Genomic DNA, 22,635 nt, shown 5'->3' on the forward strand with positions numbered 1-22,635 from the left:
TTAGAAAAATCCACACCCTGAGATATGTAGTTAAACTGATCTAAATCCCTGTTTAGAAAGTGCTAGATTGATGGAAGAATTCTTCTGTTGACCCAGCTACTGCCTCTTGGGGAGGTGGATAACTATGCTGACGGGAGGGATTCTCCCGTCAGCGTAGACACCACCTATGCTGAAGTGGTGCAGCTGTAGTGTTTTTAAATGTAGACAAGCCCTCTGTGAAATTCTGTACTGCACCTAAGAGGTGTGGCTCTCAACTCATGGCTCAGGATGAGGGAGTTTTGAGATGGCTTTAAGCCAGCTGTACAGTTTACTAATCCTGGAATGCTCAGGGGCTGGAGATGCCCCTGGTATCACATATACCATCTTGTGAGCTTACCTAAGTTATTGCAGTTTTCCAGGGCTGCTTTATGGCCTTAGGGTTGCCAACTTTCTAACTGGAGAAAACCAAACACCCCTGCCCTAAGGCCCTGCCCCTTCTCTGGGGCCTCACCCCATTCACTCCAAACCCCCTCTCTCCATCATGCACTCATTTTCACCAGGCTGGGGCAGAGGTTTGGAGTACAGGAGGGGGTGAGGGCTCCAGCTGGGGGTGCAGGGTTTGGGGTGGGGCTGGGGATGAGGGGCTTTGGGTGCAGGAGGGGGCGTGGGGCTGGGGGGGTTCCAGGCTGAGGCAGAGGTTTGGAGTGTGGGAGGGGGTGTGGGCTCTGGGGTGGGGCCAGGGATGAGGGGTTTGGGATGCAGGAGGGGGCTCCGGGCTGGGGCCAGAAATGAAGGTTTCACGGTGCGGGCTGAGGCACGGGGTTGGGGTGCGGGAAGCAGTGAGGGGTGTGGGCTCCGGACGGCGCTGACCTCACGCAGCTTCTGGGAAGCGGCTCCTAGGTGGAGGGGTGGCCTGGGGGCTCCAAGTGCTGTCCCTGCCCGCAGGCGCCATCTCTGTTGCTTTCATTGGCCACAGTTCCCAGAAAATGGAAGCTGCGGAGCTGGTGTGGGAGGTCGCGCCTGCGGGCGGGGGCAGCATATGGAGCCTCCCTGGCTGCCCCTCCACCTAGGAGCCGGACAGAGCCGGGCAGGGAGCCTGCCTGCTCCACTGCACTGCCAACTGGATTTTTAATAGGCCGGTCAGCTGTGCTGACTGGAGTAGCCATGGTCCCTTTTCAACTGGGTGGTCCAGTTGAAAACCGGACACCTGGCATCTCTATATGGGCTGCAGTGCTGCCTGCAATCTCTTCCATAGGCATCAGCATGTCTCCAGTGCAAGGAGTTTCCACAGTGCCTGCTCTTCCTCAAGCTTGAATTCTGGGACTTTTAGAACCCCTGTATGCCTCTCTGGCTCTTTTAGCCAGGGCTTGTCAGGGGGAGGGGAGGGGAAGGGAAGGTGAGGATCTCGCCCTCAGGCCACAGAACCAAACAGAGATGGAATATAATTAGACTAAGCCACAGAGATGTGGTCAGGAAGCCCATCCAACGATAGGAACCTAGTCTACTCTGGTCTAATTAACTACTGAATAACAGACATTAAAGACCTTGGCCAGTTGTTCATCATTATCTGTATCAATGAGAAAATGTGTTCATTAGGAGAGAGATACGCTTTGGAGCTTCATTTTTTTGAGGAGCAAAATAATAAAAGCATCCAAAGCCCCAGTGTAAAAGCCAGCAATCTCCCTTGTACTTCTGAAAATATTCAAAATAAGAAAGGATTAGAAAATATTCCAAGTAAGTAGTACATTTTGCACAGGCAGTTTCACTTTCACTACTGGTTTTCTTGAGGGCAGCCCTTTTATAAATTGATGCATCTGTAACAGCTGAATGATTAGAAAGGAAGACGGAAATTGGGAAGTTTCTAACTACTGCTTCTTTTGGCTGTTGAGAACTTTTTTCCAAGTAAATTTTTTTTTAAAACAATAAAACTTGTCTCTTCTCCAGAAGAGAAGAGGATATTTGGGAGAAACCCCGCCTCATATTCCATGTCACATGTTCGTCTGAGAACAATATTAATTTTTTAATGGACTGACAGATTAGGCCTGATCTGCAAAACTTGGATTCAAACCTGCTAATGTTTGGGAGTATTGTGAATCCAGGGTTTTCGGTTGGGCAGTTTATACGGCTAAGAAGACAAGTATGAAGTTCAGCTGTGAATGTCTTTTCAGATTCTGAACACCATGAAAGTTGCTTGGATTAAAGCAGAGGTTCTCAAACTGTGAGTCGGAACTCCAAAATGGGTTGCGACTCCTTTTTCAATAGGGTTGCCAGGGCAGGCATTAGAGTTCCTGGGTGGTGGGGCTCAGGTTACAGGTTCCCTGTCCTGCGCTGAAGCCCTTGGGATTCAACTTTGTGTCCCCCTTCATCTCCCCCTACCGGGAGTGGTAGGGCTTTGGCTTTTTCCCTCCAGCCCAGGGCGGCGGGGCTCGGGCAGGCTCAGGCTTTGGTCCCCTTCCTGGGGTAACAGCAATTTTTATTGTCAGAAGGGGGTCGCACTGCAGTGAAGTTTGAGAACCCCTGGACTTAAGGTTTTGGTTTGAGTCTGGCCCATGTAAATGTAAAGCTCAATTTTGAGTTGCTTGGAGGCAAGTGAAAAATTAGATTCTTTGATTTCACAGTTCTTAATGTTGTTGTGTCTCATATTAGCAGGCTCGGATTAAAGAATTTTGGGGCCCTGTGCAGTATAGAAATTGCCCCCCCCAACATGCCTTCCTTAAATTAGACAGAGCTTGTGATATAAAAGATAATTGACATGTTAGGCAAAACTTCCTAAGAGGGTCTCCCTCCCCCCCCCAAAAGAGGTTCTCGACTGGGGGTGGTGGGGGTGTGCCTAACTCTCTGGGAGGATGCGGAGAGCCATCTCATAGTCTGGCAGTTAGAGTGGGAGGAGGTAAGTACCAGGCTGCAGCACCACTTGTTCAGGTTTGGCCCAGCTGCCCTTCTGTCATGACGTGAGGGGGGCTGGGCCAAACTTGAGTGAATGGCATTCTGTTCTGGTGTGCAGGGTTGCAGTGCCACTCATTCTCCCCACCCCCCCGACTGGAGGTTGTGGGGGGGGGGGGACACTGAGTACATATTGGTTAATCTAAGCCTGCCTGTTAGGAGCACCATTGCTAAATTAATTTGAAAAGTACCCCAGTTAGACAGAGAGTTGCAAGAGTTATTTAGAGTATTTAAAGGTTTGGGTTTAATTCTCCTTTCACATCAGTTTTTTGATTCCAACGTATTTCCATTGATTTCAGTGTACTTCTAATTTAATTTTGGTCCTTTTGTATTACTGTATATTAAACATTTTTAAAGTGTTAAAAGAAATACAGAAAAAATACAGAGTCCTTAGAGGTAGATCCAAAGATAGATAATATAGCTAATAAGTGCTGTTATAGTTAGGCTTGTAAAGATTAGATTTTTATAGGTAAACGTTTATTTTGCCATGCATGCACAAACTGAAAATATATTTCCATTGATAATCAAAATTCACAGATAGGCAAAGTAAGAAAAATGGAGCTCGAGAACTTATTTGATTTGATTTCAGGATATTTATTTTGTATATTTTGACATGTGATGTTGACAAAGGGTTAACTTTTTGAATGTCCGTGTCTGCTGTCAGTAAATTGTCTGATCCCACAAAATAATTACACAACTGTGAAAATAAAAAAGCTTAAAAATAAACACCAATATTATCTATCAAAATTATAAAAAAATAAAAATTGATTTCTGTCAAGCTTAGTTATAGTGAAACATATATGTACAGATTAGAATTCAAATCAATAAAAAATATAGCTCCCTTTAACTCTACCCATTTTTATAAATTGGAGTCAATAATCATGCCAACTGGTTGCATTCTGACATTGGCAGAGTATGAGTATTGAGCCCATTAATAGAATAAGTAATCTGTAGAGAATAAAAAACAATAGGTATGTTTTGTAAACCTACCAACAAATATGTTCTATTTGTCTGAATTCAGCATTGACGAAATAGTAGGTGTCCAAGATTGTACCGTGAACCAGGAAAAATAGATAGTCAAGAATATACTGTGCATTAGATAGTTGACTGAGGTGTGTTTGTACTGTTTGCAAAGCACTTTGAGATCCTTGGTGTAAGAAACAACATAAGACAAAATAATAATGCATTCTCGACTTTGCCTTCCTGTTTTGACCTCCTCTTTTTGGATATTTGTAACCGTCTCATTAAAGTAACTTAAGTACATTTGTAAGTTTGTGTAGTTGAATAGTTCCACTGACTTAATGGTACTATTTGTGTGCTTAAATTTACAAACATGCTTAAGTACATCTCTGAATTGGAGCTTTCAATTCTTGACCAGCTGACAACTTCCTGACTACCAGCCAAATGCCTAAATATAAGGGGGCATGCAGGTGTCCGTGGTACTAAAACTTTTAAACAGTTAAATCGCAGGATTTGAGAGTTTATGCAATAGTATTATCTACTGACCTGGTTTTTAGCAACAAGTCTTCCATCAAGATTTTTTTAATACATTTGGGTGAAATCAGTGGGAGTTTTACAATTGACATCAAGGGAGACCAGATTTCACACTTTATTTAGCTGCTAAAGGAGATTTTTGCCATGAGCTCTCTTGTTCCTATGGATGATGTTCATAGCCCCAACTACTTAAAGGAAATGATTAAAATATATTGCTTCTCTTTCTGCCAGCTGGCCACAGTGTAAGACTAACAGCCTTCATTGATTCATTGGTGTAGAAGGCTGTAGATCATTGTGGTTGGAAAGATCTCTTCATTAATAATGGCTGGAGTCCTGTCTGAGATTAATTTACAGGCATGAACACACTCAGGGTTTAGACAGCCTTCTGAGCTTGATAATGATTGTATGGTCAAATTGTTACCTACTTACTCTACAAAGTAATGTACTGCAGTGAACATTCACTAGCTGGCTTTCAAACCACAGCTCAGAGCTTAATTAACTTCCATATATTTTTCTACTCCAATAACTGCATAGATGGACTTATTGTAAGGTCAGTTTTTTCTGTTTGCTTGTTTGTTTCTTTGACAGTTTTCTGATGTTTATTTTTTTTGTAAGTTACTGTATAGCTGTGGAAAAGCAGATATATTTTTACACCTGAATAATTCAAAATCTGCTTCATTTTACAGAAAAAATTGTCATGTTGACTTATGCATTTAATTTATTTAAGGGAGTAGTCCCAGTGGCTTCATAGACTCATGGTCAATGAGACTATTCACATCTGAAAAGTTAAGCATGTGCTTAAGCCTTTGCAGGATCAGGGCCTACATACATATTCTCTCTCTCTCTCTCTCTCAATATAGATATATAAAAATATTTTAAAGAGAAAACATTTCCATAGCTTGTGGTATTAAACTTTCAAAAATGACTAGTTAATATACTGAGTAACTGCTTTCTGTAGGGAAGGTTGATATGCATCTTTTTACGACACTTTCCCTGAAATGCCCTACCACCTTATGCTTTTTCATTTCAAGTATTATGTTAAATCCATTACAGTTTCTCTCTATTCAAATTAGAATTTGTAAAAACCTTAAAAAGCCCAGTGGAGGAAAGAAATAAATACAAGTTGAACTTGAATTTAGGCAACCCTGTTTATTAAAAATGTACTTAATGTGATTTGCCTTAACAGTGACTAGTTTAGGTAAGTATCTAAAAACAAAAGCACCAGAAACCTAACATTTTAATACTAAGTCTAGAAATGAGAAGATTTTTCACTTGGGGTACTGTTACTTTAAAACCTCTATACAGTACAAACCTACAAATATTAAAACATAAAAATACAAACTAAATGGGGGGAGTGGAAACCCACAGTGCAAGTCAAACTGTTCAGGTTCTTTCACAAACGTTAAAAGAGAACAGCAAGGGAATTCAGAGTTAAGGGTGAAATGTCAGACTCCATGTTGTGCCTGCATACTTGTCAGTATTTGCAATACCTACATCTAAGATAAGGCTCTGCCTTAAACTCTGGGAATGCCTTTAAAGGTCAATGTAAAAGTAGGGTGCACCGATCATTGTTTTGGATTCTGTGAGCAGTGGGGCACGTAACTAGGTAGGGATCTTGTGGTGAAGATAAGGTGGGGAGAGTGCTATCCCCAGAGTGTTGCGCTCCTCTTTTCCCTGCTTTGTGGACGCTCCTTCTTGGATGCACAACAGTGATTGGACTCTGCAGGTTATTGGAAGTCAGAAGGGGTTGTGCTCTGACGTTCTGCCCTACTTGAGGCAGCATGATGGAGGCATTGGTCAAAACCACATCTTTAGAGCTCACACCATTCTAAGCCCTATTGGCAGATTAAAACTCTTATATCTCAGGTGGAGTAACTATTTCAACTAGAGCATGAAAATAATTTTTTTCTAGGAATTCAGAAAATGATGATTAAAGCTGAGTATTTGCTACTTATAAAAAAAAAACCTACCTATTTTAAATTCTCTCCCATTGCTTTACTTTTTTTTTAATAAATATTATCAGCAGTTGGTGCATTTTCAGAATTCCAAGATTCACATACTAATGCAGTTAATTAGGCTGTTGGGAATGGGGCGGTTTTAATTCCTAGGTGATTTTTTTGAGGGAAGGATTATTAGGAATCTTAACCTTTATGACTAGAGCCGTAGTGTGTGTAGACAGTGATCAGACTAGATAGGTTTCAGCAGCAATATAAAGATATGACTCGCTGTAAGCAAGTGCTGTATTTGTGTCAAATGACAGCTTTTACCGACTGGTTGGCTTAATTCAGATGCATTCCATTCATATACGCATCTTAATTTAGGGTTTATGTAAATGAAAAACTCATTTATATACTAACTGAATAACTGCTGTTTGTACTCTTACACCTGGATGAGACCCATCTTAATTATGTTAGTTAAGGATAGGGATTATTCTGCAATTAAGTGATAAACGTACTACATTCCCCTTCTTCTGCCCTTCCCCCTCCTTAGGAGTTATTTGCACATAACACAATTTTATTTTTTTGTAGAGTCAAATGTAAAACCTTTAAATTCTGGGCAATTTCTGGTTTATACTTTCGGTAGTTTAATCACAGAAGCAAAGAAAATGGAAAGGCACATCCTGTCTCCAGATTATTTATAATGAAAAAAATTCTAAGCTCCAGCCATTAAAGCCAACAAAGGATCACCATATTAGTGTGGTTTATGCAGAGTACTGTTGGAATACCTTACGTACCAGTAGAACGACATGCAAATTTAATCTGAAAGGCGCATTTGCGCCAACCCTCATGTGGGGCTTTTCTTGTCATTGGGTACTAGTGTAAGAGACATTCATATGCTACTTACAGAATTGTGTAATGGATGCACATGAACATACACACACACACGTACACTCTTAGTTATTTCAGAAAAATAGTTGTATAATATTTCATAATCACCACTGCCTTGTATAGTTAATTTTTTAATAAAGAGAGAAAATAGGCATGTTACCTCTTTTAAAATAAGACTGGAAGTTGTATTATTAAATGAATTATTCATCAGACCATAGCAGAAAGGTGAAACTTTATTCTAGATAGTGCAGTTTAGTACCTGGGATCTTTTTCTATCTTCATTTCTAGCCAGACAACTGAGAGAGATGAAAGATATATTTATATTTTATATTATACTTTATATTTTCGGTAAAATAAATAACTAAAAACTAGGTCTGTGGACAATCAGTCCAACAAGAAATATGAGAGCAAGGTTCATGAGCTGGCAACAGACATACAGCTACCTGTTTTCCAGGGTGTTGTGTGGCAGATTAAAACGGCATTCAAGAAAGAAATTTAGGATTCGTTGAAAGCAGTATGCTTAGGGTGACCAGATAGCAAATGTAAAAAATTTGGGATGGGGGTGGGTGGTAATAGGAGTCTATATAAGAAAAACCCCCAAAATCGGGACTGTCTCTATAAAATCAGGATTCTGGTCACCCTAAGTATGCTTCTTGACACTTTTGATACCTTTGATCAGAGGGAAGTATCTGTTAACAAATTTACAATGAAATCGGAGTCTGTATTTCACTTTGACTTTTTTTTTGCCCTCACAATAATAGAATCAGAGCACTTTATCCTCACAATTCCCCTCTAAGTCAGGGAAGAATGGGGAGCTGAGGCACAGAGAAACTAAGATCCTTGTGCTGAACTTTAAGCATGTGAGTAGATTTCAGTACTTAAAGATAAGAACATGCTTAAGTATCTTGCTGAATTTAGGCATTAGGTCTCCCATTCACTCAAGGGCTTTAGATCAGGCCCTGAATTAATTTCCCATGGAGATACTCGGTTGTATCAGTCTAAGGTGAGGTCTAAAGAGTTAATGTTGAGTAACTGCATTATTTAATTTCCTTTAATTTGTCTTACTGGAATCCAGGCTTCAACTGCATTTGATCTTCATTCCTTTCTTTTTATACTCTTCTATTTGAAAGTTGGTATTATGGTTGCAATTAGTTTTTCATCTGTTTGTCTAAAGTGACTAACCGAAAATAGATCTTAATTTGTACATGATAAAGAGAAACACTAGAAATAAGGCACTGAATCATTACTAAGGGGAAAATAATTCAGGCACCAGTCATATTTATAACCTATATTAATATAATCCAGCACACTAGTTTTCAGGATGAGCCTGGCACAATATAGTCCTGAATGCAGAATCTTTAGTACCTTTAGTACACTGCCCTTGTGAGAATTTAGAACAAATGCCTCCTACAATATAAAGTTTAGAATTCCTTTTATGTCCAGAAATCTCCAGTTTTAGGCTACATCTACACTACCCAGCTTTTAGCGACATGGCTGTGTTGCTACAGCCGTGTCACTAAAAGTCGCAGTGTAGCTGCTGTTTGTCGGCTCTCCTGCTGACGACAAACTTCCATCCCCAACAAGCGGCATCAGCGTTGTCAGCAGGAAAGCGCTCCTGCCCATAAAGAGCTGTTCACACCTGCACTTGTTGTTGGAGGGTGGGGGCTGTGATGTTTTGTTTTTTAACACCTCTGAAAGACACAAGTTTTGTCATTCAGTTGCCAGTGTAGACATAGCCTTAATAATGTATGGGTATGCCATCAAGCTTTGACCAGGTAGTCCTGTTCAACCTGTGTACCTTCCAGTTAAAACAAATTAAAAAGTCTCCAAGGTAAAAGCTGTTAACAAATATATGTATTCAATTTTATCCTTGATAGGGTCTGCCAAATTTAAAGATACACAATACAGTGTAAGGGTAGTAACCCTTAATCATATTCTACCACAGAGGAACCTGGGGTGAAGTCCTGGGCTCCACTAAAGTCAATGGGAGTTTCGCCAGTGACTCGAATGGACCCAGGACTTAATCCCCAGTGTTGTATTTTTATTGGGTTATTCTGCAGTTTTCAGATTATTCAAAGTTTAAAATTAAAAGCATATACTTTAGTTACATTACGTTTATGGTATGTTGGGTGGATGCATCCACTGAGTGCATGCATCCATTCAATGACCTTTTAAAAAATTCATATCTATCTGAAAATGGCATGATTCGTCTCATAATATAAGTTCATCAAGAGTAAAACCACAGTTTATCCCTCCTCTTTCCATACTGAGTTTAAGTCTCCTGATTATTATGCAATATGTTCCAGCTACGTACAAGGGGGAATCTTCCACATTAACTCCAAATTCTCCTGGCAGCCATTTCTCAAAAACCCTCTGGTGTACTTTCATCCTCTCTGTCCTCCAGTATGTAAATTGTATAGCCTTTGCCTTGACTTTTCAGTCGTTCTTAACATCTGCAACAATACTAATCTGTGATTTCACAGGACTTGTGTGTTGCTCTAATTTGTCCATTTATTTAGGTATCCATTTTCCTTTATGGGGACTCTACTACACCGCGCTCTCACTCTGCTATGCTCTTGCAGTGCCAAAGGGCTGGTAGTACTTTAAAATCAAGTTTATCAGGATAGTTAAGTCTTTAATGAGTTCCGTTAGCTCTTTTCCAGCTTGCATGCCATTGTTGTAGGCTTAAGATGAATTGCAAAGAAAAAAAGAGGTTGCACTTATGAGCTCCGCTCTCTTATGATGCCCCAGAATGCATATTTTTCCACAGCATTTTGCACACCAGAATGTATAAAACAAAATAATTAAAGAGAACAGGATATTTGGGAAACCATGCCATATATGAAAAATATGAAAGTTGCCAGAGCCCTGTGGGTCATCTCCATGGTCTAGCAGAGGTTTTTGTTAAAGAATGGGTAATGCTGGGTCGTAACGGGTGAAGCTGGTCTGGACCATTTTGAAGGTTCTACAAAGTTTTCTATTATTTGTTGTGTGCTGAAGGCCTCTCCTATTCCAGTTAGTTCAGTGAATGGAATTTTTATTTCTGCAGTTTTTGAAAGATTTCTGCAGCAAAGCTAACTTTGCCTGCCTTCACGTATGTTTAATTTTCATTTCCTCATTTTCTGATATAAATGTTTGGCTTAACGTACTACCTTCTTACCAGAAAATCAGGAATGGAAAGGAGTTCATATGTGCAGTTTGGCAGAGGTAACATTGCTGTTGAAAAGCTTACCCTTCTACATTTTCTGAATGTAATAGTTGTATTAGCACTTTTTTTACATTGTGTACGTTTGTACATATGTGTCCCATTTCTCATTTCCTACTTGTGACTATTACAATCACAGATGGCATGAAGCTTAGAAATATTGCGGTTATATACCTTTGCCAACATATAAAGCAGCATTTTGTAGTTACAGCTATAGAGTTTTGTTCCCTTTCATTGAAGTGAGAGGCATATGTATTGCAAAGCTGGATTTTTGGGATCTGGAATGTTTGGGATGGAAACCCAGAGTGTGACATGATTTTCACTTCATGGAGAGGCATACCACATATCAGTATATTTTATATCCTTTTCTCACTTCCATACAGTTGCATTTTCCAGGATGTGGTGGTTAGTTAAACACAGTGAAAGATATTTTTAAAAATGTTAACTATTTTTGTAATGATAATACATAAGTAATCTAAGAGTAGGTTTCCCACTATATATCTGTCACAAATAGAAAAGCTTGAATGTATAGACAAGTGTGTAACCCATTCATAAGTTTATAGACAAAAAATCCCACCAGAGAGTGTCAGAAATCCACAATATGTCTGTCAGTGCTGGATTTTACATTTAAATGTGAATTAGCTCTCTTAAAATGTGTAAAATCACGTGAGGAAGACCACTCTCTATTGACTCTTTATCAGAGGAGGCCCATTTACCTTTTTTGTTCTCAGTACATGAAATACATCGTGCTTGTGAAATGTGCTCTTGATATATTATTTGCATCCTACTGTCTGAATATAACTGGTGTATTTGGTAAGATTAATAGCATGCTACTGTTCTCAATTTCTTCGAGAACGGGCATATTTTAGAAAAGCATGTCCTGCATAATATGCTTTTTGGAAGGGCAGTAGAAGTATGTTTACCCATTGCTTTTCTACTTTGCTGTACAAATAACACATTGAGCTTGTCCTTGCACCCATTGTGAAAAATGTCTGAAAGTGCTGGCATTGTTTCAGCCTTATGCATTGCTGTCACATTCTGGGTTGCAATCCAGACCAGTGAGGGGTTGTGATCGCCTGCTTTATAACCCTGGGTGCCTGAAATGCTCTGCTGCTGTGGCTCACAGCCTGGGTGTCAACAGCCAGCAGATTAGCATGGAGTATCCTGAGTGTCTGCATGCTGTGAAGCCCTGGTTCTGCACTCTTGCCCCAGGAGCCTGCCTACAACGCAATAGCCCCACTCTAGTCACGATCACCCAGTTATCGTATGCAGGGGTGACCCTAACATACTTTCAGTCCTGAGTTTCTCCAGATCTGTCAGCCCTGAAGTGTCCAGGTCTCTTGTGGAACAGTCAAAGAAATAATAATGTTTGTTTGCTCCTCTAAAGAGACAAAATACACAGCTTATCACATTAACACAAATGCAGTACTGGCATGGCTTAGATTTAAAGTAAAACAAGTTTATTAACAAAGGAAGATAGAAATGATTAAAAGCAAATAAAAATGAAAAATGCTTTCTAGAAGAGACTAAAACTTAACAAAACTACAGTCTTGATACAAGAGAAGATTCTTTTCACAGTAGCCATATTAAAATAATGCTTGTAGCTGTGCTTGACTCAAATGAGTTTAATTGGGAAATTAATGACTTTTTTGTGTGCCATCAACTTATTTATTAAATTGCAAGAACTATAACTGGTTAACAGAGAATAAGAGTCATTGTTTTAAGAGTATGGACAAAGTAGTGGTTGTGAGGAAAAAGTGGGGCCAGAAATAATTTAATAATAAAGATTTACCAAAATCATGTCAATGGGCTGAGAGTAGTTAGCTTTGTTCTGCAGTATTTTCTATTTTGAGGCATGTTCAAAAGAGAAAAATAACATAATAGCATTTAATTGCTGAAGTTGTTTGAGAGGTAACACTAATTTTTGCTGTGGCTGGGAAACCATTTAAAAAAATACAATGGACGGTGGAACCATGGTTCCAACTCTTGTCAAGTTTTATTAAACTTCTTTGTTTCTATACTTTTGTGTTGATACTTTTTCTAAGCAAGTTAAAATGCTAATTTTAGGCTGGAAGTGATATTGCAATATTAAATTTTAAATGGTTAACTGCTGATTTAATTCTTTTTATATTTAAAGTACAGTATATTATTTAAGCCTGGTATAAGAAGTGCACAAAGAGCAACCTTGTAAATACGTGTTTTATCCCATTTACCTTTTTGACAGGAGAATTAGATGACAGAGAGCAGGCAAAGCTGGAAGTAAAAGTATGGGATCCAGATAGCCCCCTTACTGATCGTCAGATTGACCAGTTTTTAGTTGTAGCACGGTAAGCTTGAAATCCTCTAATCCCAGAAAAATACTTTTTTCCTTCTATAAACCCTGTAGACCATTGACTGCTTATTCCCCTATCTGTTGTTCCACAACGTGTTTAACATTCTGTGTTTATCTTGCAGTTAGGTAAGAGAAAATCATTAGAATGGAACATGATGCATGTCTATTTTAAAGTAAATTATATAGGAAGGGAATATATTTCTGAATTTCTTCCAGACTTCATACTTTCTCAGATCTTGCCAGAGTTTGATGGAGAGCATTAGCCCCTTCTTAAAATTTTAATGCTCATATTCTCTTCCAACTCCACTTTCCCCTCAGAATAAATGAAGCAGGATTTCAGCACTACCTTTTTTCAGTCTGGTACTACAGTATTTGAAGTTGCTGAATGTAACAAAGACTAAGATTACAATTCAAGCAAATATAAACAAATGGAATGACTGAAGAACTTGAAACATTTGCATATAAGTCAACTGTCACACACAGTGCAATTATTTTAAGTGAATAGCAGAAGATTTTGAAGCATACCACAGTAATTCAATACTGTGTCCTAGGCTTCATGAGGGAAAAATTCTGGATGGGTAAGATTATAAACTAGCATACTGTTTAGGATATGCCTACACTGCAGCTAGGAGCGTGCCTCTCAGCCTGGGTAGACCGAAATGTGCTAGCTGTACTTGAATTACGGTGCTAAAAATAGCACTGTGAATGTTATGGCATGGGCAGCAGCACAGGATAGCCTCCAGAGTACAAACCCACCTGAAATCCTGGGTTCATACTGTGGTGGCCAGCCTAAGTTGCCCCATCCACCCTGCTACTTTTAGCATGTTAGTTCAAGTAGAGCTAGCACGTTTTTTTTTCTGCCTGGTCTGGGCAGCTTCCTCCCAGCTGCAATGTAGACATATCCTTGGAGGCCTGTGACAGAGCCCCGTTGAAGTTCAGATATGCCTTTTTTCAAACATTTTTAGATGGATTTCTAAAACTTCTACTCTTTCAGAAACAGTGACATTTTTCCATTGAAAGAGTAAAACCATTACTCTCATAATGTCTCTTTTTCCCTGTCCTATAATAAATGCTTACAGTAAACCTTATTGCTCCACCTACCACAAACTAAGGAAGTAGAGAACTAACTGTCAATGCTAGTATAAAGGCACCAGCCTGCCGCCTTCCCTCTCAGTAATTTTGCTTCTCTATTCTCAAAGCAGAGTGCAGCCCTACATCTTTTTAGTCTAAGAAGTTTAACTTGTCTTCTTCCCAGCTTTTGTTCGTTCTTGTCTTCTTTCTGGACAACATGTGTCTGGAGAAGGAAAATCAGAGGGAGAGGAAGGTAGAGAGGAGCTCTGCTTTCAATTCCACAGCCTGTGTCATGTAGGGAAATGAGGTTGTGGGTCACACCTTCCTCTGAGCTCAGATGCTAGTTCATCTAGGATCAGTCCTCCTCTGATCAGTAAGTGTGTACTGTTCCTGTGACATATCGCTCCGCCCTGTATTGCTTCTTGCTTGCACAGCAGCATATTGCTCTTGCCAGCAAGTAGATCCACTAGCAAGCTGGAAAGATGGAAGTTTGAATCTGAATCCCTTCAGAAGAGCATGCTGCCTTATCTATGCTGAGCAGACCCCTTTTGGGAAGCTGAAGAGATGTAAGGCGGAGTCTGAGCAACTTCAGAAGGACATGCTACTGTACTTCCCTGCACCTCATGCACTTCTTGGGAGATTACAGAGGGGCTGGGTCAGAACTTGACCCCATTCACTTAGTAGTTAAGTCCCTGTGTGGAAGGTTTCCTTTGTGGTGGGGGTGTCTTTTGGGGATGCCAGTTTTTCTCATCTATTTAAAGTCTTTTAGGGTGCCCATCACTGGTATTTGAGTGCCTTTTGACATTTAGAAAGTTTATGCTGCCTTCCACCCAACCAGTCAGGCTGTTTTGCAGCTAGCAAGAGTTCCCTCCAAGGTCCCTCCACCAATCTAGCCACAGGTTGCAAAGTCAGAGCTCTACTGCACTAAGTCATTATGGGATAGTTCCTTTGTAAATCTCTGAAGACCCAGTTCTCCTCATGTCCAAGCCTGTAACACTGGGGTGACTTTGGATTCTCCATTCTGTGTCACTTTTCTTATAGGTGGGACACTTTGAGTTCCAGTGGCTTCAGGTACCTCAGAGCTGTAAGAGCCACTTTTAAGTGGCCTGGTGGTATACTTTGGTGGACTGGTTTAACTGAAAGATCTTCTAAGTCTGTAGAGACTTAACCAAGCTACAGTCATTGGGAATCTGCTATCTCCATTGGTCTCCCAATGAGAAATGGATTCCCCCTGACTATTAGGGAAGTCTTCTCTGCTTTAGCATTTAGACATTTGATCTTTGTCTGATCCGAAAAGATTTTCTTCTGATTTACTTTAGAAGATCATCTTTCCAGTCAAAAGAGACTTGATGTGGGACTGCCAATTAATAGCAGTGAGTCACCTTGAGTATTTTCCCTACAGGAGACAATTCCTTTCTCACTGAAAATTTCCTCTGTTATCAGAGCTCCTCTCAGGGGAGCACATTAGTTCCCTAGAGAGATACCTTTCTCTATCTTATATTGCACATAGTAATAGGCAGTAGAAGATTTCCCCTTGCTTTACCAGAAGCTGGAGTCAGTTTCAATTACATTACATTTTCAGATGCTGGAGCTTTTAATCTCCCCTGTTTCTCTAATAGGCTAGCCCAGAGGTTCTCAATTTGGGGGTCATGGATACCTTGCACTTCCCATACTTGTAAATGGGACAGAGATCCTGATTAAGTCCTAGCAAAATGGGAGTGGGGATTCCAGTATGGACAAAGGTTGAGAACCACAGGGCTGACTTACATGATCAGATCTATTCACTTTCACTGTATGGTAGTTCAGTTTAGATTTCAACCTTTGTGTATCTACATTTTTTTGTATACATTTGCTTTTTTGGTACATTCCACTTTTGTGAATATATTTTGGGGTGCAGTAAAACTGTAAGTCACCAAGGACCCCCGGGACTTATGACTCTTTCTCCCTTCATTCAGCAAGGATTGGTTAATTTTCAAGAGGGCCATTCTCCCAGCCGTGTGATCGGTCCAGCCGTTTGTAGTCTCCCCTTGCTCATCTCCAACTAAAAGGGGGTTTTGAAGATTAGTTAAGATACTCTTTATGCAGTATAGGTATTTTAGTGGCTCTCTGCCTCAACTCTGTTCTCCAATTCCTGTTAAATGAAAATTTCATACTTACCATTGCTTAGTTCTGTTTCCCATAAGGAAAATTCACCTCATCTGTATGTTTTCTTATTGTTTGTTACATCCATTTAAAAGTTAGAATGGGGAAAGAGTGGAAAATTACGTACAAGTATTCTATTTATTTTAGTCCTCTTCTTTCCTTCTGCATCCTTTTCACCTACCTTCTGCGTTTTGTTCTTAGACACTTCTACCTCAGACAAGAAACAATACTAAACAAGAGAAAATGGAATTTTTCTCCTTCTAAATGGAGATATAATGCCAACTGTATGGATTTGTCTTATGATGAGAGATTAAGTATTGTTTCATCAACTACAAATGTTCCATTTATCTTTAAAAAAGAAATCCATATATTCAATAAAATATAATTAAGTAAAATATTTAAAATGCGCTGTTAAGTACCGGTAATTGCTACTATTGAATATCGCCAGAACTCTATTCTTGTAGGGTAATTAAAATATACTTCTGTAGGGTATGTGGGTTTTCTACTGAATATAGTCAATAGGAATATGATTTCCAATGCTGTTTAGAAAATTGCCTGTTCCGTACACTTAATATTGGGATACTTTGGGATTCTATTCATATAGGGAAAATCAAAGGAATTGAAGAGGAAATTAAACTAATTTCAGAGACACGGGGTAAAATTGTATAACTGTGGTGGGTTCTCTAGGGGGGAAGGTCATGAGGACCAATCCAGTGTCCCCAAAACAAGAAGATGTTTGTGGTAAGGGTGAGTAAGAGTACCTAGTGACAGCCAAATGGTTTGGAAATAAGAGAAATGGGTTTACTGCAAGTTCCACCCACTGTACCTGGCATTAACACTGGTCTGTCTTAGTACATTTTATACTGCTGGATGTCATCTTGGCTAAAAAATGACTAATTTGCATATGTAGGCTGAATTTACACTCTTTGTGCACCTCCCCTGTAGAATTTAACCCATTGCCTAAAAGTAATTCCTTCCTTCTTGATTGTAAAGTCTATTGCAGAGATTCTTTCCTCCTTTTCATTGAAATTAGAGAAGAGGGTGGGGCCATAATAGTGTCTTAAGTGATGTCTTATGAATTTAAGCCATTTCCATTTTTCAGATTTTTTTCCCCTCTTTAAATGAAAGTGATTCAGATTTACCATATGACCCCTATCCATTTTCTTGGCAAAACTGCTGAGGCTGCAAAGTGATATGTATCAGATATTCCATATAATACCTTGCTTTTCTTTGTTCCAAAGCCTCCAGCCCATTCCTCTTCCCAGAGAAGAATAACAGTGAACAGCTTTCCTTCTGTTCAGCAGTCATTCCCCTAGCACTCTCTAAACTTTTGGAGGTTGAAAAAAGTGTCAGGAAGTAGGAGTAATGTACCTACAGTTAGTTGCTTTAGAAATGACAAGAAAAATTAATCTTCTGGAACAGCAATGTTTTATTATCAATCTACTCTGCATGTCACATTCTGCTCTATCCAATAGCTGAAAATCTCTGGGGTATTTTTCCAGCTTTAATTATCATTGTGCTGGTAGCATATGTCTGCATTAAAAGAAGTATTCTAAGGCTTAAATAGATTGAAACTCCCTGGAATTAAGGAAAGGAGCTTGGATCTTAACTGGCTGCTTATAGACTGGTTGTATAGGCAAAGATATAAGATGCTGTTTTATAGGTTCATTTGTGACTCTTGGGAAGTGGGGCATTGACACACAAACAAGGCAAACAAAAGAATAACTGCTTTCTTAATGATTGGGCACTGTCTAAGAAGCTAAGGTGGGTTGAACTCTGTAACTATGCTTAGATCCTTTGGCCTGAAGGGGCTGGGCCTGGGGTCTGCTTCATATATGTATAAATGTATTTTGAGAACTACTGTGAGCTCTCAGACAACCTTGTATAGGCCTGAAAGGTGACATGTTTTAAATGAGCTTGGCAGAATTCAGTTTTTATTTTTGTATAATTGCAACAGATAAATCAATGTTCCTTTTTAAGCTTTTTTTTAATCCATTTAAATTTTCAGTTATGCAAAAGTATGAGCTTTAAGCATTTTTTTCCCCAATTTTTACCAATGTAAATTTTCACAATTCCAGGAAATTATGCAGGGGCCAGACAATAATTAAATAAGGACAATAGATGTTGAAATTCAAAGAGTTAAAGCTTTATAGCTGTTAAAACACAAATTGTCAACATCACATGTCAAAATATACAAAATAAATATCCTTAAATCAAACTCTAATACGTTCTCAGACAGCATTTTTCTTACTTTGCCTATCTGTAAATCCTGATTATCGATGGAAATATTTTGTCATCTGTTTGTGCGTGTGTTCAGTGAAATCAGCATTTACCAATACAAATATATGATCCTTCCACGCCTAGTTTTAACTAAACCTGTCAAGATGGTTGTAGAAGAGTGTAGTTAATCTTTACCTCTAGCCCCTGAAAGAGAGGAAGGGGAAGGATTGAGCTTTCTGAAAAATATAAACTCAGAACAGAGCAGGTCTTGAACTCCATCTCACCTGGTCTGATGAGACTAAAATTCCTGATGCAGAAAAGGGACCAACAATTACACTGATCTGAGATCCAGAACTTGCTATATAAAATTCTGGGCCCATGCCAAAACACTAGTGCTGTCTGAGGAGCTAGTGACTATTTTAAGACTTTGATACCTTACAAACCACCTGGGTTAAAAGTGATTGTTGTATACTCATAATGAATCCAACTTTCCAGTGGTGAATGACATTATTTTCTAATGTTAGTAACACATGAACTATTGTGCCTTAAAATTACATCATTCTGTTATCACCTTGCATTTTTTTAACCTCATTCTCCTCAAATCTGACCTAGTTTTTATTGACCACCAGCTTTTGAGAACTAGTAAAGCCAGGACCAGTGTTAGCTAGTGCTGAACACAAACTGAAAACTTGGAGACCCAAGAGTTAATCTATGATTCTTGGTAGCTTCTAAATATTGTGCTGTAGTAGAAGTAGCTGGAGGGAGGGAAAGAAAACTGTATTTGGAGTAACTAATTTAATTGTGACCCTGGGCAATTGTAAACATTTGATTTTTTTTTCTCAATTTACCTTTATTTTTTCCTATCATCCACTGTTTTTTCCTCTTAGCTGAATTGTATAGAGGCGTCTCTCGAACATGAAAGACGAGCTATTCATGACATCATCAGCCCCATAAGACTCACGTGGCTGCTCAGCTTTTGTGGTGTGAGGAACCCAAACCATACTAACATTTTTTTTTTTTTTAAAAGCAGGGCTATCAACTTGGAAATCACACTTCTCCCTGAAATTTTTTCACTTAAAATTGTTTTCCAAGTAGCAGGTACAATTACTATAACAAAAAGATTTGAGAAATGATTTTGCATTTGACAGCACTTTGTGTAATCAGTTTCATTGTTTCCTCTCAATAGTGAGTCTCTCTTTTTATTTTGTGGACAATTCACACAACAGGGAAGAGGAAGCCACTTTAAAAATAGGATATATATATTATTAATAATAATAATATAATAATATATATAATAAATATATATTTTTATATTTAAAAATATAAAATCCCAATTGGTAGGGGAACTCTGGGTGAGAAAATTGACAAATATGACATGAACTTCCCCTTCCCTTCCGACAGCTCTTTCTTCCTTCTCTCCTGTCACAGATACAGAAAAAGCCCTCACCTCTGAACCCTGGTTCCTCCAGCTACTACCCTATCACCCTTTTCGCTTTCACATCTAAGCTCATTGAACTTTTTATTGACAAGAGCTGTATGAAGTTCCTCTCCTCCAATTCCATCCTCAAGCCTCACCATCTGGGTTCCATCCTTCGCACTGAAATGAAACCTCTCTTGCCAAAGTCTCTAATGACCTCTTCCTAACCAAAGCTCAGAATCAGTACTCCATCCTGATCCTCCTTAACCTGTCAGCTGCCTTTAACACCATCAACCTTTCTCTTCTTGAAATCTTGTCCTCCCTTGGCTTCCATAACTCTGTTCTCTCCTTGTTCTCCTATCTCTCAAGTCGTTCCTTCAGCTTGTCCTTCAGAGGATCCTCCTGAACACCCCTTCAGCTTTCTGTGGGGTTTTCTTGATCCATGTCTCTTCTCCCTCTTCACCTTATCTCTGGGTAATTTCATCCACAAACTCAAATTAAACTCTATCCTACCTCCTTCTGTTCAAATTAAAATCTCCGCCTGTCTCTCTGACATCCCCTCACAGATGTCTAGCTGTCAGCTCAGGATCAACATGGCTAAAACAGAGCTCTTAATGTCCTCTCCACCCTCAAGCCTTCTCCCCTATCTCTGTTCTCTGTCACTGTAGACAACACCACCATTCTGCCTGTCACTCAAGCTCATAATCTGGGTTTCATCTTTGACTCAGACTTCTATACATCCTTACCACCAGGATATGTCTAAATCTTATTGAAGTTGTATGCGCTGTAATTGTAGCTGGGTCAGTTCCAGGATATTAGAGAGACAAGATGGGTGAGGCAACCTCTTTTATTGGACCACATCTGTTAGTGAGAGAGACAAGCTTCCGAGCCACACAGAGCTCTTGTAAGTTTTTGTAAGAGCTCTGTGTGGCTTGGAAGCTTGTCTCTCTCACCAACAGAAGTTGGCCCAATAAAAGATATTACCTCACTCACCTTGTCACTCTTATATCCTGGGATTGACAGGCTCTACAACTTCACTGCATGCAACAATGGAAGATACTGAATTTAACTGTCTGAAATGGAAACTCCGCAATAAGAAAAAGGAAGCAAAAACTTAAGTGACAACCACTTCCTGAGCAAATGCAAGAAACAATACATCATCCCCAGGGGTCTCACTGTCTTTAACGGACTTCAGAGAAACTTACTGCACCTCACATACTCCAGAAGGGACCACCTCAAACAGGAAATCATCACATGCTCCCCACACACTGGAAAAAAAACAAACCCAGGAAGATTACCTGGAAGTCATTAAAGAAATCTAAAACATCGATCAAAAAAACCTGACAACAGCCATCCAGCACAAAAACAAAAAGTGGAACCAACTATAACTACTCCACATCCCACAGAATACCACCTCTAGGAGAAAGCATGGCACCGGTACCCGCCACATGGACACTACATGACACCCAAACATCATCAATTTATCAAGACTGCCCCCCACTGGAGCTGAATTATCTGTACTATCTAACACAGTGTTTTTCAAAGTACGGTTTGCAACCCAGTACTGGGTCGCAGAATGTCAGCCACAGGGTCTCCTTGCTTATTCAGATTATAATGATCTGTGCTTTGCAGCACTCTAAATAGCAGCGCAGCAGGGACCTGGAGAGGAGAGAGGTAGGGGGTGGGGAGGAACTGGGTAGTGGAGCAAGTTGGGGTTTGCAGGGCTGCTGCGGGCCTCTCCCCCAGCCCCAGAGCTTGCTGCTGCTGGCAGGGAGAAAGGGATCCTCCCCCGGAACTCTGTGCAGAGGGGGAGAGAGGCCCTTCCCCCGGAGCTAGCTGCTGCCGACTGGGAGAGGGCTGGATGGAGTCCTCTGGCCCCAGCCCTGCAGCAGCCTGCCTGCACCCCGAAGTCCTCATCCCTGGCACCCACTCCAGAGCCCATATCGCCAGCCAGAGCCCTCACCCTCTGCATCCCAAACCTCTGCCCCACCCCTGAGCCCCCTCCTGAACCCCTCATCTCCAGCTCCACCCTAGAGCCCTCACCCCCGAAACCCACCCTCTGCCCTACCCTGTGCCACCTCCCTCACCGCAAACCCCTCAGCCCCACCCCATTAATTTTGTTATGTGCACCAATATGGGGTGATTTGTCACACAGAAACTTATCAGGTCAGGTTCTCAGCAGGTCAACCACCTTGAACGATAAAGCACAACTGGCATTGTATTTGGTTGCATATCGTGTGGCAAAAGTGAAAATGGCCCATACAGTTGCTGGGAAAAGTTATTCTTCCAGCATCTGTAGATATGGTGCAGACAATTTTTGATGAGAAGTCTGCTGAAAAATGGAAAAGTATTCCTCTCAGTGATAGCACAGTGTCTCGGCGAATACATGATATTGCAGAAAATTTGGAAGCTCAACTGGTAGCGTGGTTACAGTTGGGTATTTTGCTATACAACTTGACGAAAGTACTGATATTTTGGATTGCGCAATGCTGTTAGTTTATGTGAGGTACATATCGCAAGATGATTTTAAGGAGGATTTGCTGTGCTGTCTGACCCTACCAACAAATACAGTGGGGGCACAGATGTTTGATGCACTGAATGACTGCGTAGTTGGAAATACAAACTGGAATGGGGTAACTGTAAAGGAATAACAAGTGACAGTTCAGCAAATATGACCGGAAAGAACAGTGTAGTTGTGAAAAAAATCTGAGGCAGCTGGTAATGACATTGTTTGGAATCACAATTGTTTCACTCACCGTGAAGCTTTGGCGTCTAGGGGTATTCCTCCTGATCTTATGGCAGTACTGAAGAAAGCAGTCAAAATCGTAAGCTTCATTAAAGGGAGCTCACTTAACAGCAGGCTTTTAGAAGCACTATTCTCAGACATGGGAGCGGAACACATGCATTTACTGTTTCACGTTGAAGCAAGGTGGCTGTTGCAGGGCAGAGTGCTTACCAGGGTGTATGAACTCAAGAATGAGATTCATGTTTTTTTGGTGAAAGA

General features: G+C 40.2%; 1 protein-coding gene across 1 annotated transcript in view; it reads left to right on the forward strand.

Moving 5' to 3' along the window:
* MTA3 (metastasis associated 1 family member 3) overlaps window positions 1-22,635 on the forward strand; it is a 195,623-nt gene that overhangs the window by 73,866 nt on the left and 99,122 nt on the right. The window contains exon 7 of the mRNA XM_084624202.1: window positions 12,674-12,776. Coding sequence (XP_084480328.1) covers window positions 12,674-12,776 — 103 coding nt within the window. The remainder of the gene's footprint in view (window positions 1-12,673; window positions 12,777-22,635) is intronic.

This window comes from Lepidochelys olivacea, assembly GCF_965140295.1.
Source record: "Lepidochelys olivacea isolate rLepOli2 genome assembly, chromosome: 3".
NCBI lineage: Eukaryota > Metazoa > Chordata > Testudines > Cheloniidae > Lepidochelys > Lepidochelys olivacea.